The sequence below is a fragment of the Cyprinodon variegatus genome, unplaced genomic scaffold, assembly GCF_000732505.1.
Source record: "Cyprinodon variegatus isolate N-32 unplaced genomic scaffold, C_variegatus-1.0 Scaffold410, whole genome shotgun sequence".
Lineage (NCBI taxonomy): Eukaryota > Metazoa > Chordata > Actinopteri > Cyprinodontiformes > Cyprinodontidae > Cyprinodon > Cyprinodon variegatus.
Genome location: NW_015150863.1, coordinates 438,637 through 452,002, shown reverse-complemented (window position 1 = coordinate 452,002; position 13,366 = coordinate 438,637). Strand labels below are relative to the sequence as shown.

Here is a 13,366-nt window from a genome sequence, read left to right as displayed (position 1 = left end):
CTACGGTTTAGCTTTGGTATAGCACTGATGCTGCAGCAGAGTCTGGTTTTCACATTTTATTGTGTTGCAGTCATGAATATAATACATAACAAAATTTTTAGAGTGTTACAATGGATAAAAAGGATATAGTGCCTAAAGAAAATGTTTGCCTCCTTATAGATTACACAAGATTTGGCTGTTTTTCCTATCAGTACATATTTTTTTATAATCAAAAAAATGTTGAAATCCTTAAAGGATAATTTGATAAATAATTAAATACGTTTTTTGAGTAACTGTTAGGGAACAAATGATAAAAACCAGCTTGCCGTGAACACCTAATCCCCCCCCATGTTAAATCATAAATAAACTGTGATTAACCAAACAAGCTGTGTTCCATTTAAGCCACACCCAGGTGTAAATACAGCCAGGCCCATACAAAAAAAAAAAGAAAGGCAGTTACCGTAATCAGAACCTGTTTGACAACATGAGGTGGAATAAAAGATCTTTAAATTTTGCACAATCTTTTTTAGTTGTGATCCAAGAAAAGTTCAATGAGGGTTGATCAACAAAAGCACCAACATTTATCAGCATCAAAGGCATCCCAAAGGCATTTCTAAGGATTCAGTACTCCTATTGAACCCGATTGAGAACCATTATGCAGAAACACACAAAAAAGAAACACTGATAAATATTCCCAGGACTTGCCAGCCTTAGAAATTAACCCAAAGATGCATGAACTATATAAGAGGACCAAAAAAAAATTCCAGCACTGCAGGCTTATCTTGCCTTTGTTGCCTTATTTATGATCCATAAAGAAAGGCAAGACTGGTTAAACTTTTAGAAAGGTTTGCATTATAAAATCAAACCAACATTTCAGAAAATAAATCAATTTGTTGCTGGTAATGTGATCATGGGAGGCTGATTCAGGACATGAACTCATCCATCCATTTTCTAAACATGATCATCACTGCATGATGGATGGAACCATTACAGCTCTTTAGCTGATGAACCTACAACAGAACTTCTGACCATCAGTTCATTACATCAAACTTGACAACACCTAGGTGACACAGATGGACAATAAAAGCAACAACAAGCACCTTGGTGTTAAAGCTCACCTGAAAGTTCAACTCTGAAGGGCATTAAAATAAGTTTAAGTTTGATTAAAAACTTTTGGTGTCATCTTTTCCAGCGTTTTTTATTGTCATTACACCGTCACAAGTACAGCGTAACGAAATTCACTCTCTGCATTTAACCCACCCCTCTTGGGGAGCAGTGGGCTGCCATTTGCGGTACCCGGGTAGCAGTGTGGGTTTAAGGGTCTTGTGCAGAGACCCAGAGTGGCAGTCTGTGGGAATGGGTTTCAAATTCACAACCTCAGGATTCCAAGCCCTGTGCCCTAACCACTAGGCTGCCACTCTGACTCCCCTTCACTTTTCAAAGTTAAGTACAATTGAGACATTATGGTATGGTACTAAACAGGTTGCTCATGTTCAAATCTGGCTGGCTGTGTTTGCTAATTGAATGGCTTCTGAATGCCGTTGGTTGATCTCCATTTTATATGTGGCATCAGAAGCTTTAGCCGGACACTAAAAAATAATTTTCAGGAACAGAACCTGCAGATTTGCAGTCGTTTTTCTTTTAGACAAACACATTTTACTTTTTTACTAGTTAATTATCTTATGTTTAACTTTGATATAAAACATTGTTTCATCTTCTCTACCAGACCTTCTAGGTATCCGTCCATCTCCTAACAATGGGACCCATGGCAGCCTGAATCATCTCCTGAAGCATCCGTTCTATAAGCCCGTTTACCCCGCCCAGCTCTCCCATGAAACCCCCTGTGACAGCTCCAACCCGGTTTCCACAGACGACCTACAGTGCCTCTGTTCATCTCAGACCACTACAACAGTAGGGGACTTTTCTTTTTCCCACTTGAATTATTATAAGTGTCCTCTTTAATTATCAAATCAAGTAAATGGTCTTTATTAACGCAAAATAGAAATACAAATGCTGACTAAAGCTGTAGATCCTGCTATTATTGCCTAATCTTGAATAACATGAATTACTAATTTTCAATTGAACTAAATTGTTATTTTGCAGCAGACAGTTTTAAATGGAAGACTTTTAACAATAAACTCAGGTAATTATCTTAATTTTTCTTTAGAATGGCACTGAGAGATTTTTTTTGCATAACCTTTTAAAATGTCCTCCTTAGATACCAAGAGTAACTTGCGCCGCCTTCACCAGCCTTTCGGAACCCCTGTGGTCACTCAGGCAGACACAAGTTTTTGTCTACTGTACCAGGACGATTACATCAGTGGATACAGCAGAGACCGCCTCATGCCGCTCTGGGTGTCGTTCACCGTCCAGCCTCTGGTGAGTGCACAACTCGGAGCTCTCTTCCATCTCCAATCTTAGCCCCATCAGTCAGGGCTGCTTCAGCTGAATTTCTTCTATGACTGTGGTTTGGCTGCAGATTGGAGGAGGTTTGTAAAGCATCTGAATCCCTTCTGTAAACAGCTGCTGCTCATCTTTGCTACTCGTGTGGTTCAAACAGCTCTTTTCTTTTTTTCCTCTCAGTGGTAGATCTTTCGTGTAAATCAAATACAGCAGTGTATTTCCAAAGGAGTTTTGACTCCTTTGAATTTTTTGAGCAAGTGGGCATTTTATTCAAATACAGACAAGCAAAAAATTGCCTGCCATGTAAATCCCTTTGTTTTTTGTGGGTAAAAAAAAATTGTTATGACTCTTTAATTGTGTCTTATTATATACATACATAGATTTAAATACTAAATCTAAAAAATATAAAAGATTTTATGTTTCCACCATTAAAATAGTCTACACAAATTTAATGAGTAACTTGGCAGAAAATAAGCTGTTTTTGATATATTTCCAAGAATCCATCAAGCTTAAGTTAAAACTGTCAGTCAGAGCCAGCTGGATTGTCTATTTTTTTACTGAGCACTGCGGTTAAAATCACAACTGAGAGGGATGGGGAGGAGTCCAAAGTAATTTTTATCACCCAAGGTTTTCAGGTTTCACTTCAGTACATATTTAAGCTATTTGAAGGGATTCCTCTTGTGTTTAGGCTATTCTGTTTTTTAGTACTTATCTTTAAAAATAAAAAAAATCACCTCTTTAACTAATATTTATTTTTTTGTATTATAGATTTACATTTAATCCAGCATTAAATGTATGAGCACCCCTACTACAAATAAGGCATATTTTAACTTCTACTCTTGCAATATAAGTAAAATTTGGTAAAAATGCTTTTGAAATACCAAAGAATCGCAATTAATACGTGCTTTACTGTTTAAGATGTTGTTTTTCAATTCAATTAAATTTCAATTCAGTTTATTAATATAGCGCCAAATTCAAAACACAAGTAATCTTAAGGCACAGTCAAATTTATTCAAAGTTTTCTAGCTCAGAAAACCAGTTGATTGCATTGACTCATTGACTCAAATACAATCCCTCACACTGAGCATGCTTGTAGTGACAGTGGAGAGGAAAAACTCCCTTGTAACAGGAAGAAACCTCCAGCAGAACCAGGCTCAGTGTCAGTTCCCATGTCAGAGGACGAAAAGAGCACATCCAGCCAGTCCTGGTCAGAGAAACAGGACTACACTGGACATTTTTATGATTAAATATTTCATATATAAAAAATATTATGCCTTTATATATGATTTAATGTATCATTAACTCTCACTGCCCTTATCAGAACTACAATTTAAAGATTAAACTTTTTGGCATTTTGATTTATGTAACATTCCGATAAAGGCATATTAAGGTGCAAGAGAACTGCCTCTGAGAATGCGCACATATATATCTTTGAATTTAGTATGAAACCCCAACTTGCTACCTGCGGTACAAGAATCCCACTCCATTAGGCATAAGACAAGCAAAGGAGATCATACAGGAGATTTTTTAGGAAAGAGATAACTTTAACAAAATAGGTTCTAAATATGCAAAAGGGAGAATTCATAACTGGGTATTTTACAATCCTCCTGAAATTGTTATTAAGTTCTTGTTTACTTATTTTTAGAAAAAAAATGTGAACATTTTTGTTTACAGATACTCTTTGTCTAATATAATTGAGCTGAAGCAACTTTTCAAAAAAGAATGGGTACAGTGTTAGCCTAAAGGCGCTCAAGGATGAGATAAAATTTATCTAAACCCAATGATGTTCTTTGATATTTCAGTGTTATTTTTTTGCTTGTTCTATAATAGTGGTTTCATTTGATAACATGCAAGAATTTAACCTCAGATAGTTTTTGTTTTCCTTGCTTTTCTCAACTAAATTATTACTCAGTCAAGTGACCTTTCCCCTTTTCTGTTTTCCTGTCCACTCTGTCCACCATGACTGATCCCCTCTCTTAGCCCAGGGTGTGGTACCCAAGCCAAGAGGGGTGTGTTGGAGCAGACCCACGCATCCCGTCTTCATCTGGTCAGCTGTGTCTCCTCTACAGCGATGAGGCCAAATTATCGTATGGTCTGCTGCACCCCCCATGTAAGTGTGTGTAACTGTACATAAAAAAAGGTTCTCATCATCTCCTCTGTGACCTTTCAGTCCAATAAGCAGCTTTATTAGCATAGAAATACTAAAGCCCCTGTCACACCTTGACGATTTAGACCAGCCTGATGTACAAAAAATCTGGCAAAAACGCTGGCATATGTTGGATGAGTTATGGATACGTTTTGAGTAAGCACACTGGCACACATCGACATACGGCGAGTGTGGCAAGATATTTTGAGCATGCTCAAAATTTGCCAAAGTATGCCAGCGTCTGCTCATACTTTGGGCATAAGTTACATGTAAGCTATCTGATCATTGACATACTGTACCTTAAGAGTAAGCTGTCTAAATAGGCAAGGTGTGACTGGGCCCTATCACTGTTCAGATTTCATTGTGTTTGGCAGTCTTTCCATTTCACAGCTATGCAATAGTCTTGTATATAAAAAAATATTTATATTTAATTGTTGCAGTAAAACAAAAATATGAGTTGGTATGAAAGCTTTTAGAAGGGTGTAAAATGTTTTGCTTCCTGGTGGCCTTAGTAGGTAAGTGAAAGAGGGAAGTTAAGACTCATCAGCAGCTGTGAAAGACCAAGATGTATCAAAAATATTAACTTCCTCTTTCTCTGTAACAATAAAAACGGATTAAGTTCAGCTTTCTATATTATCAACATTTTTAGATTTCACGTTCTCATACCTTGATAAATTGGCATCCTGATCTTCAACTTAAAGAGCATTATAAGCCTTATGTTGGAAAAAAACCTCTTACCTACCTGTTTGTCCCAGTCAGATGTATCAGCTTCCATCCTCTTTTCAGATCTGAATGCCACTGGTCCAGAGACGGACTCTCTTATCAGCAGCAACATGGCACCCATGTTCCCTGCATTCAAAGGTGAATATTTCTGCAAATAATTGTCAGTTATGTGTTGTTTTATTCAGAAGTTTTCTGTTTCACAACTGCTTTTATGTAAACCAATTAAAGTTATTTTAATAATAACAATGAAAGTTGTTATTTAATGGTTTAGATCAGGGGTCTTCAACATTTTTCAGGCCAAGGACCCCCCAACTGATGGCGAGATGGGAGGGACCCCTAGTTATATATATTGTATGAAATTGTGTTATATCAAACTGGTCCCATAGTCACTCTAATACAGATGGAGTAATGTAACGAAAGTAATTTCTCCCTTGGATTATTAAAGTATTTCTGATTCTGATTCCTGGTTGATGGGACAGGTGTTGTGAATGAAACGGTGCCCAGCTTGAAAGAGCTCTTGTGTGTCGCTGAATGTGTGCATTGATGCATTGATCCCTCAATTTATCTGTTTACTACAGTGTGTTGAAATCATGTTAATTTGTATTTAAAGACATTTTAATTAGTGGAAAAAATTGCAAGGGGTAATATTAAAAAAAAGTCTGATCAACCAAAACTTTCACGACCCCCATGCAGTACCCCCGTGGATCCCCTAGGGGTCGCGGACCCCCTGTTGAAGACCTCCGGTTTAGATTATTTTTTCTATTTTGAACAGGACCATATGAATCAACCCAAAAAAGTACAAAAAAAGAAATCCACTTGACTTTGTTTCCAAGTTTGAAGATGTTTTTCTTCCCATCCAGGAAGCTTTTTCAATTCAAAATTGCAGAAATAGCGTTGAGTTCTGGGCTTTATAGAGTGGACAAAAAACAAAGCCTTGTTTTGGCTTAGAAAACATGCAAATTGAAGAGGATGAACGGGTCCGCCCCTTAGGAATGGGGGACGTTTGGGTACACGATACCTGTCTATGTTACTGAAAGGGGGGTTTTTAGGGGGAATGAGCATTAATTATGAATCAGCATTAATAATCTATTTTTGTTTTTTGACTGAATCAGCTAATTATATGATCTGAAAAATGCTGAATTGGTTGAGTTTTGATAAATAAAATCCTTTTTAGGTCATCAATGGTCTGTAAACCTTCAAATAAAATCTTTTTCCAATAAAATTATTTCAAATTGTTTTTCATGTTTTGAATGCCTGGATTATTTCAAGCAGGTGCTGCCCTCTAATGGTTCATTGCTCATAACACACCCTTTCTACCCTGATTGTACAACCTTAAAATGAAATGTCACTTGTACAACGACAGGTTTATCTCTGATGCTAAACCCTATGTTTCTGTTTTCACAGAGGTTTGGAACCGTTTCCACACTTCTGTGCTTTTTAGTTATTTGCAACAGCTGAATGGGGTCAACATCATCAGTGGGCCGATATTTGATGTAGACTTTGATGGAAATGCTGATCCAGTCAAGAAAAGCACAGGGTAAGTTGACTACAGCTATGGGGATTGCTGTCATTTTGGTGCAAATGTTTTCAAATGTTTAGCAATTTCTAAAAAGAAATTTCCTATTCAGAGATTTGTAGTTTTAAAAATGTACCTAACCAGGCAGTGTTTCCTTTGATATGACACCAAAGCAAAGCAGTTATCGATTTTAATGAATTATCTTTTCAAATAAGCATAATGGGTCTTTTAAATTTATGCTGTAATTTGAACTACATTTTGAATATCATAAACAGTAAATACATTTGTTGGACATGAGACCTTGTAAGGAACTGCTTTAAGTTTAAAAATCCTTTAATTTGTTTGATGCCAAAACATAATCCTAAATAGCACTAGTTGCTCAATTTGGAATATGGAATAAAAAACATTTTGACTTATTTCCTGTGCCTCATTCTTAGCAATCTGCATTTTATTGTATCTCCCTCTCCACATACATATGCACGTTACTTATATAAAATGTTTTCAAGGTACACTGTTTCTACCTTGTGCATTTAATGTGACCTCAAAGAGTCGGAATAAGAGAAATTATCCGTTGACACTTTCAATGACTCCAACCGCTGTGCTGAATTTTTTATTTTTTTGTCCTTTATTTTATAAAAATGTGTTTAAAAGTGCTGGGATTTGAAATTGGGACTGAAACATTGTCCTATTTCTGTAAAATGGGTAACTGCATTGCAGAATTACCAAACTGCTGTAATAACATGTTACATCAGTTGCCTCACTTATTTAGATATTCACCTGCTTTGCTGTTTTCTTACTTTACCTCTTGTTTCTTCATTTTGGGTCCTCATAAGCCCAGTGCCTTTGTTTTGAAATATCACAGTTTACTAAAACAGAATGCATTGGAAAACTTAAAGAAAGACAGCCAGGAAAAAGAGTAAGAAACAGATCAACTACAGTTACATGTAGTATATATTTGACAAATTCAGATTGGTTTGACCCTTTACAGCCGGGAAAATGAAAAAAATTCACAGAAAATTATTTTAAATTAGAGTTATCATTGAATTTACTGACAATGATATCAATAAAAAATAACATTTTGTATGAATTAAATTGGATAATTTATTTGCATCCATTTTGATGCATTGTGCACTTCTGTCCTCTACATGTGTTTGATTGTGTAAGTCAGGATTTTAAAATAAAATAAAATATCACACTGATGATACGGATGTCTGAGAAATTCATGAATCAAATATAATACACTTTGCTTTAAAGGGTCATGTTTGAACAGGTTATACATCATGCTTTTTTCTAAGCCTGCCAAAGTGAGCTATACTGATATATATATATATATATATATATATATATATATATATATATATATATATATATATATATATATATATAGCCTGGACAAGATCTCCGACATTTTGAGCTTTAAAAATAATTGCTAAAAATATTAACTGAAATTTCTCACCATTTTTCATTTTAAGAATATTTTCTTTCTTTTTAAGTCTTTAAATTGGCACCTCTTTAACTCTCTGAGCTTCTCCATCCCTACATTCCTACTCGCTGCCTTGGGTCCGCTGACCTGCTGCTCCTGGAGGGACCGAGGTGCAGATGGAAGCTCAGAGCAGACACAGTTTTCAGTTACTGCTCCAAAATTGTGGAATGAACTCCCCCTCCTCTTATGGCAATCCACCCTAAAACCTTTTTTTTATTCTTTGGCTTTCAACGCAGTATGATGCTCTCTCTGCTTTTGTTTTTTCAGGTTTGTTTTAGTTGTTGTTGTTTATTTTATTTTATTTGTTTTAAATGAATGAATCTATTTTACTCACTATATTCTTTTAAATGTTTTTTCATCTTTAATCCATTTTATTTTCTTGGTATGTAAGGGCACTTTGTGGTTGCTGTGTTGGGTTTAAAGGGCTCTATAAATAAAGTTAAGTTGAGTCAGATTTTAGTGAAAACAATCATGCTCTGCCTCACATCTCTGCTTGGTGGTTTGATTAAGTGGGATGTTGTTTACGGGCAAGGCGAAGGTAGGTGCTTCCTTAAGAGGGCAGGTTATCAGTGTTCTACGTAAACTGGTGATGCCACAGCGGAATTCATGAGGATTACTCAGACATGCATGAATCAAGCTAAATAAAACTTTGTGCGTGATTTTGATTAAGGAAAATAATACAGCATCGTGAATAGCTAAGAATAGTTGATTCTGTAAATATACAGTAAGGCTTTGTAAACATCATTACAAGATGTAATGATGTGGTTACGAGGGATCTTCACACATTTTATAAAACTGTTCAGGGCGGTTACAGTATTGCTAAATCCAAATTGTAAAAGACGTAAATCAAGCCACATGACAGTTTGGTGGTTCTCTGGTTACATCTTATCACACAAGAATCACTGAGCTGCGGTGAAGGAAACTGTGAATCATAACTGACCATGTCTTTTTTACCTTCTCACTTTTTTTTAGTTAGTAATGAAATACTGTAACTAATAAGCTTACTAAAGGCAGTTCTTTGCTCATGCCCCCTGGCTGTTTGCTTGTGTTAGTGTCTGGTGTGAAAATATGAGAGGTTTTTGTGACAAATAGTACAAAAAAAAAAAAAAACAGATTTGTGTCATCACAGCACGGACGAAGTAAATAGGAATCATAAGAGCTAAAGAAAATGTTTTCTGCTTAGGAAACATGTTGAAATCCAGCTGTTTCTTTGAATCTTAAAAACCCTTCTCTCTCCAGGAACAAAACTGATGTCCCGACGCATTTCTTCTTGATCATGACCAGCTGCCGCAACTCCAGCTTGACTCCTATTAACTGCGAGGGTCCACTTCAGGCCATTTCCTTCATTATGCCCCACATATCCGACTACAGAGAGTTCTGTGCTGTGAGTAACACTTGTGACTCAAACCACACCTCTGTACACTTTCCATTAAATAAAATCTGCATACATCTATAGTAACAGTAAAATCTGTTTCCATCTTACCTGAATATGCCTAAATAAAATCTAGGTCATCTTTTTGCATTAAAACATCGAAGTCAATGTTTTTAAAGACTATACCTGCTTTACTTTAAACCTACCATAGATGCAGGAGTAGTTATATTAACTAATGATAAACTATAACCGGAGTTATGTTAAACAATATCTCAACATCCTAACAGATTAGTATGGTATAATAAGCCAATATATGGCATTTATCTGAGAGCCATCCTAATGAATCCATGGTAAAACCTCCTCATCGGGCCTTTATGTAAAAATGTAAAGGACAAAGGGTTTTTTGAGAGAAAGCTACGGGAACTCCTGTTTGAAGTTGCCAACAGGAAACACAGCAAACATGTGACTATGTTACTATCAGCGAATGAGATCGTATAAGAAGTTTGTTTTACCCTAAATGAAAAAGTCCCGACTGATGGAAATCTACACTAAATATTTTCTTCTCCTGTTAAAATATCTACTGGTTTTAGAACCATATTGTAGGGAGGCTTTAGATTTCATGGATAGGAAGCTGGTCAGATTTGATGGAAATATGGGTGGGGCTGAAAAGATACAGAAATAAAAATAAAGTTGTTGGCTGCAAAAGATCTTTGTTCTTGGGTGGGAGGGAGGAAGCCTACACTACAATGGAAGATTTGAAGAATATTTATCAGTTAGAACAGCCTAGACAACATGCAGGTATACAGTCCACCCAATACCATTTAAAGTTGTCTAATAAATCTAACTGAGCTTTGAAAAAGGATGAGAACAAATTTCAGTCTGTAGATGTGTTTCAGCAAAGGGTAGCTCTTTACAATGTTGCATGAAGAGGGTGGTTATAAATGCAGCCCACTAAAAAAAATATCATGTTTTGTTTTTCTTCCACTAGTTAAAGCCCTTATTCGTTTTTTTTTTTTTTTTTTTTTATCAAAATATAAAATGTTTCCCTTTAATACATAGACATTTGTAGTTTTAATATGACAGAATTGAGAAAAAAAAATCTGATTGTATGAATACTTTTGTTAGTCTAAACTCCTAAATCCAGTCTTAAATCTTTCTGTGTCTTTTTTCAGGAGCAGTCTGAATTTGCGTGGATAGAGGAGTGGCTGAGATTTCACACCGCAAGAGTTCGAGACATTGAGCTCCTAACAGGGATCAGCTTCTACCATGACAGGATATCAGTGGAAGAGACGATGCAGCTTAAAACGTTTCTACACGCTGCAACACCCAGAGACTAATTTTAAAAAAGCTTGGCTTTCCAACGAAGGCAAGATTTGTCTAAAGGCAGTCCAATTTTTAGATGCACCGAAGCAGCAGGTTTTTTAGCTGCTTTATTGAGAAAGTTTCCTTTTTCAGACCAAAGGCTTCTAACTTAAATTACCTTCCATTTTTAGCCGTATTTTTTAAGACCAATGTTTCTGGACTTTTTTTGGCATTAATCTTTGCTGTAGTTTTCAACTTTGAGAAAAATCTTCCTGGTGCTTTCTCAGACTTTTAAGCCAAAATGCTATAAAATGAAAAATGTTACCTCTTGAAGATAAGCTTTTTGGGAAATAGTAGGAATGCCATCTCCATATGTATAAAATGAATAAGTAGCATATGTTTGTCAAAGGAATCATGCCATATTAAGAGGACTTTCCATCCAAATTTTGTTGCTGAGTTATCTTGTCTGTTTTTTATAATGTTTTGGATCAGTACAGTTTTTAGTATTTTGTGAATTTTTGGAAAATAGAAATTTCGTGTATGTTGGTAAAAATGTGCAGTATTAATGTTTGGAATATTAACCTTGTCTTAAACAGATGCTTTACTTCCTCCCCTCTTTAACTTAATTTCCTCCCCTCTGTCCTGAGCGAAAGAAAAGAAAATAAGGGTCAATGTGCCTCAAAACGCTAAAAGAAATCTATTAGTTCGACTGTTAAATTTTTTTTTTCTACATTTTTATTATTTATTATTATATAAATCTGCTACCCAGTAACAATCACTCTGATTATACATTGAAGTTCAGAATCCACATTATTACTCAAACATCAACATTCAGAACCATTAATAACTAAGGGTCATTATGACTGAGGAAATTGCTTTTTGGCTAAATGTCCAAACTTAAGTCTCATGATCATAAACGTTTTCATCACCTTGTTCTTTAGGTGATAATACATTCATGATATAAAACACACCTATTAAAACCTTGCTATTCTTTAAGGCAAAATGTATTTTCCTTAACTCTTTCTACATTTTAGGCTAAATTGATAAACCACCATTAGAAGGAAACCAAAAAACATCTAAAGCTGCCATGAATTTTAATAGGGCATTATTTTGAAACTATTAAAAATTCTAACATGTCCTTGATAAAAAAAAAAAACTAAATTCCACAAATGATTATGAAGATGTGTAATGCATTCCACAAATGTCCATCGCTAGACTTTGCTGTGATAATGTAAAGACTTATTGGATCTTCACCTAGCTTTCAAGATACATTTAAGGTATAGCCCTTATATAATATATTATAGATAGTAATGCTCTATTTAACTGTGTGTTAGTAACAAAACTTCAAATAAGTTATTCATATTACCCCTAGCATTTAAAATCAACACCAAATATCACCCCTTTGCCCTTATGAGTGCAGATTTTTAATAGAGGTTATTTCTATTTCAAATGTTTAATACAGTCCAGCTTCTTCTGTACTTCATTGTCCGTCCCTCTTTTGTTCTTTTTCTGCTGATTTTATCAAGAAATCTGTTTTCTTCAGTCGTATGAGAATCCGTTCCAGATTTAGAACATGGCCTTAAAAGATAAAACACAGAAATTCTTCTTAATTTGGTATGAATCTGAGCCTTTTTGTTCACAGGATTCAATATTAAAATTCCCAACAAAGTGACAATAAGGTTTAAAGAATTTGGGTTTTTTTATTCTTTGATAAAGCAACACTAAAAGGATCAATATCCAAAATAAATATCAAAAAAATTTAGTTAAAGGGTAAACTTCAGGTGAGTATCAACATTCCTTATTAATTCCAGTAAAATAGTGTTGCACAAAGTAAAAACGACATTGATAGAATCAGCCACAAGCATGAATTCTTGCATTAGCAACAGCTGCCTGTATACAGAAAAGGTGTGGTTTATGCATGTTCAAGATGCTAAAAGTCAAGAACTGGAGAGGAAAGCTGTAAACAGTAGATTTGAGGGTTATCCAAACAGTGCAATAGACTATAGTCTGTTCGATGAAGAGGAGAGCTCTGAGTCTAACACGTCATCTTTAATGAGTCAAACTGACTAGAAACAGGAGGTGAATGTTTCCTGTTACAAGACAGAGGTGATCACCTTCACACATAGGAAAAACAAAACAACCTATTGGAAAATGTTGTTAGTCAAATGTTGATTGATTGCAGGCTGACTTTTGTATTAGTTTTATGCAATATATGTCTCTCACTGTTTCTCCTGAGAATTACTAGGAGGAATAAGAGAGACAGACAGGAGCCATGCTTGAGACGTCATGAAAAAAATCATGGAGCTCTTGGTTTAATGTTTCTTGGAGCTCATTTGTCTCTTGGCATAAATGCAAATCTGATTTTTTGCTTGTAAATGAGAATCTGTTATCAATATGTTTACCAATAAAATCTTTGTGAATTTTTCCCTTCCTTGCAGCTAT

At 35.4% G+C, this 13,366-nt stretch overlaps 1 protein-coding gene across 1 annotated transcript in view; it reads left to right on the top strand.

The window, feature by feature from the left end:
• Positions 1-11,811, top strand: part of LOC107093143 (ectonucleotide pyrophosphatase/phosphodiesterase family member 1-like) — a 45,258-nt gene extending 33,447 nt beyond the window's left edge. The window contains exons 16-23 of the mRNA XM_015387992.1: positions 1,706-1,890; positions 2,083-2,122; positions 2,198-2,358; positions 4,363-4,492; positions 5,315-5,389; positions 6,656-6,788; positions 9,490-9,634; positions 10,795-11,811. Coding sequence (XP_015243478.1) covers positions 1,706-1,890; positions 2,083-2,122; positions 2,198-2,358; positions 4,363-4,492; positions 5,315-5,389; positions 6,656-6,788; positions 9,490-9,634; positions 10,795-10,959 — 1,034 coding nt within the window. The 3' untranslated portion in view covers positions 10,960-11,811. The remainder of the gene's footprint in view (positions 1-1,705; positions 1,891-2,082; positions 2,123-2,197; positions 2,359-4,362; positions 4,493-5,314; positions 5,390-6,655; positions 6,789-9,489; positions 9,635-10,794) is intronic.
• The last annotated feature ends 1,555 nt before the right edge of the window (positions 11,812-13,366 follow it).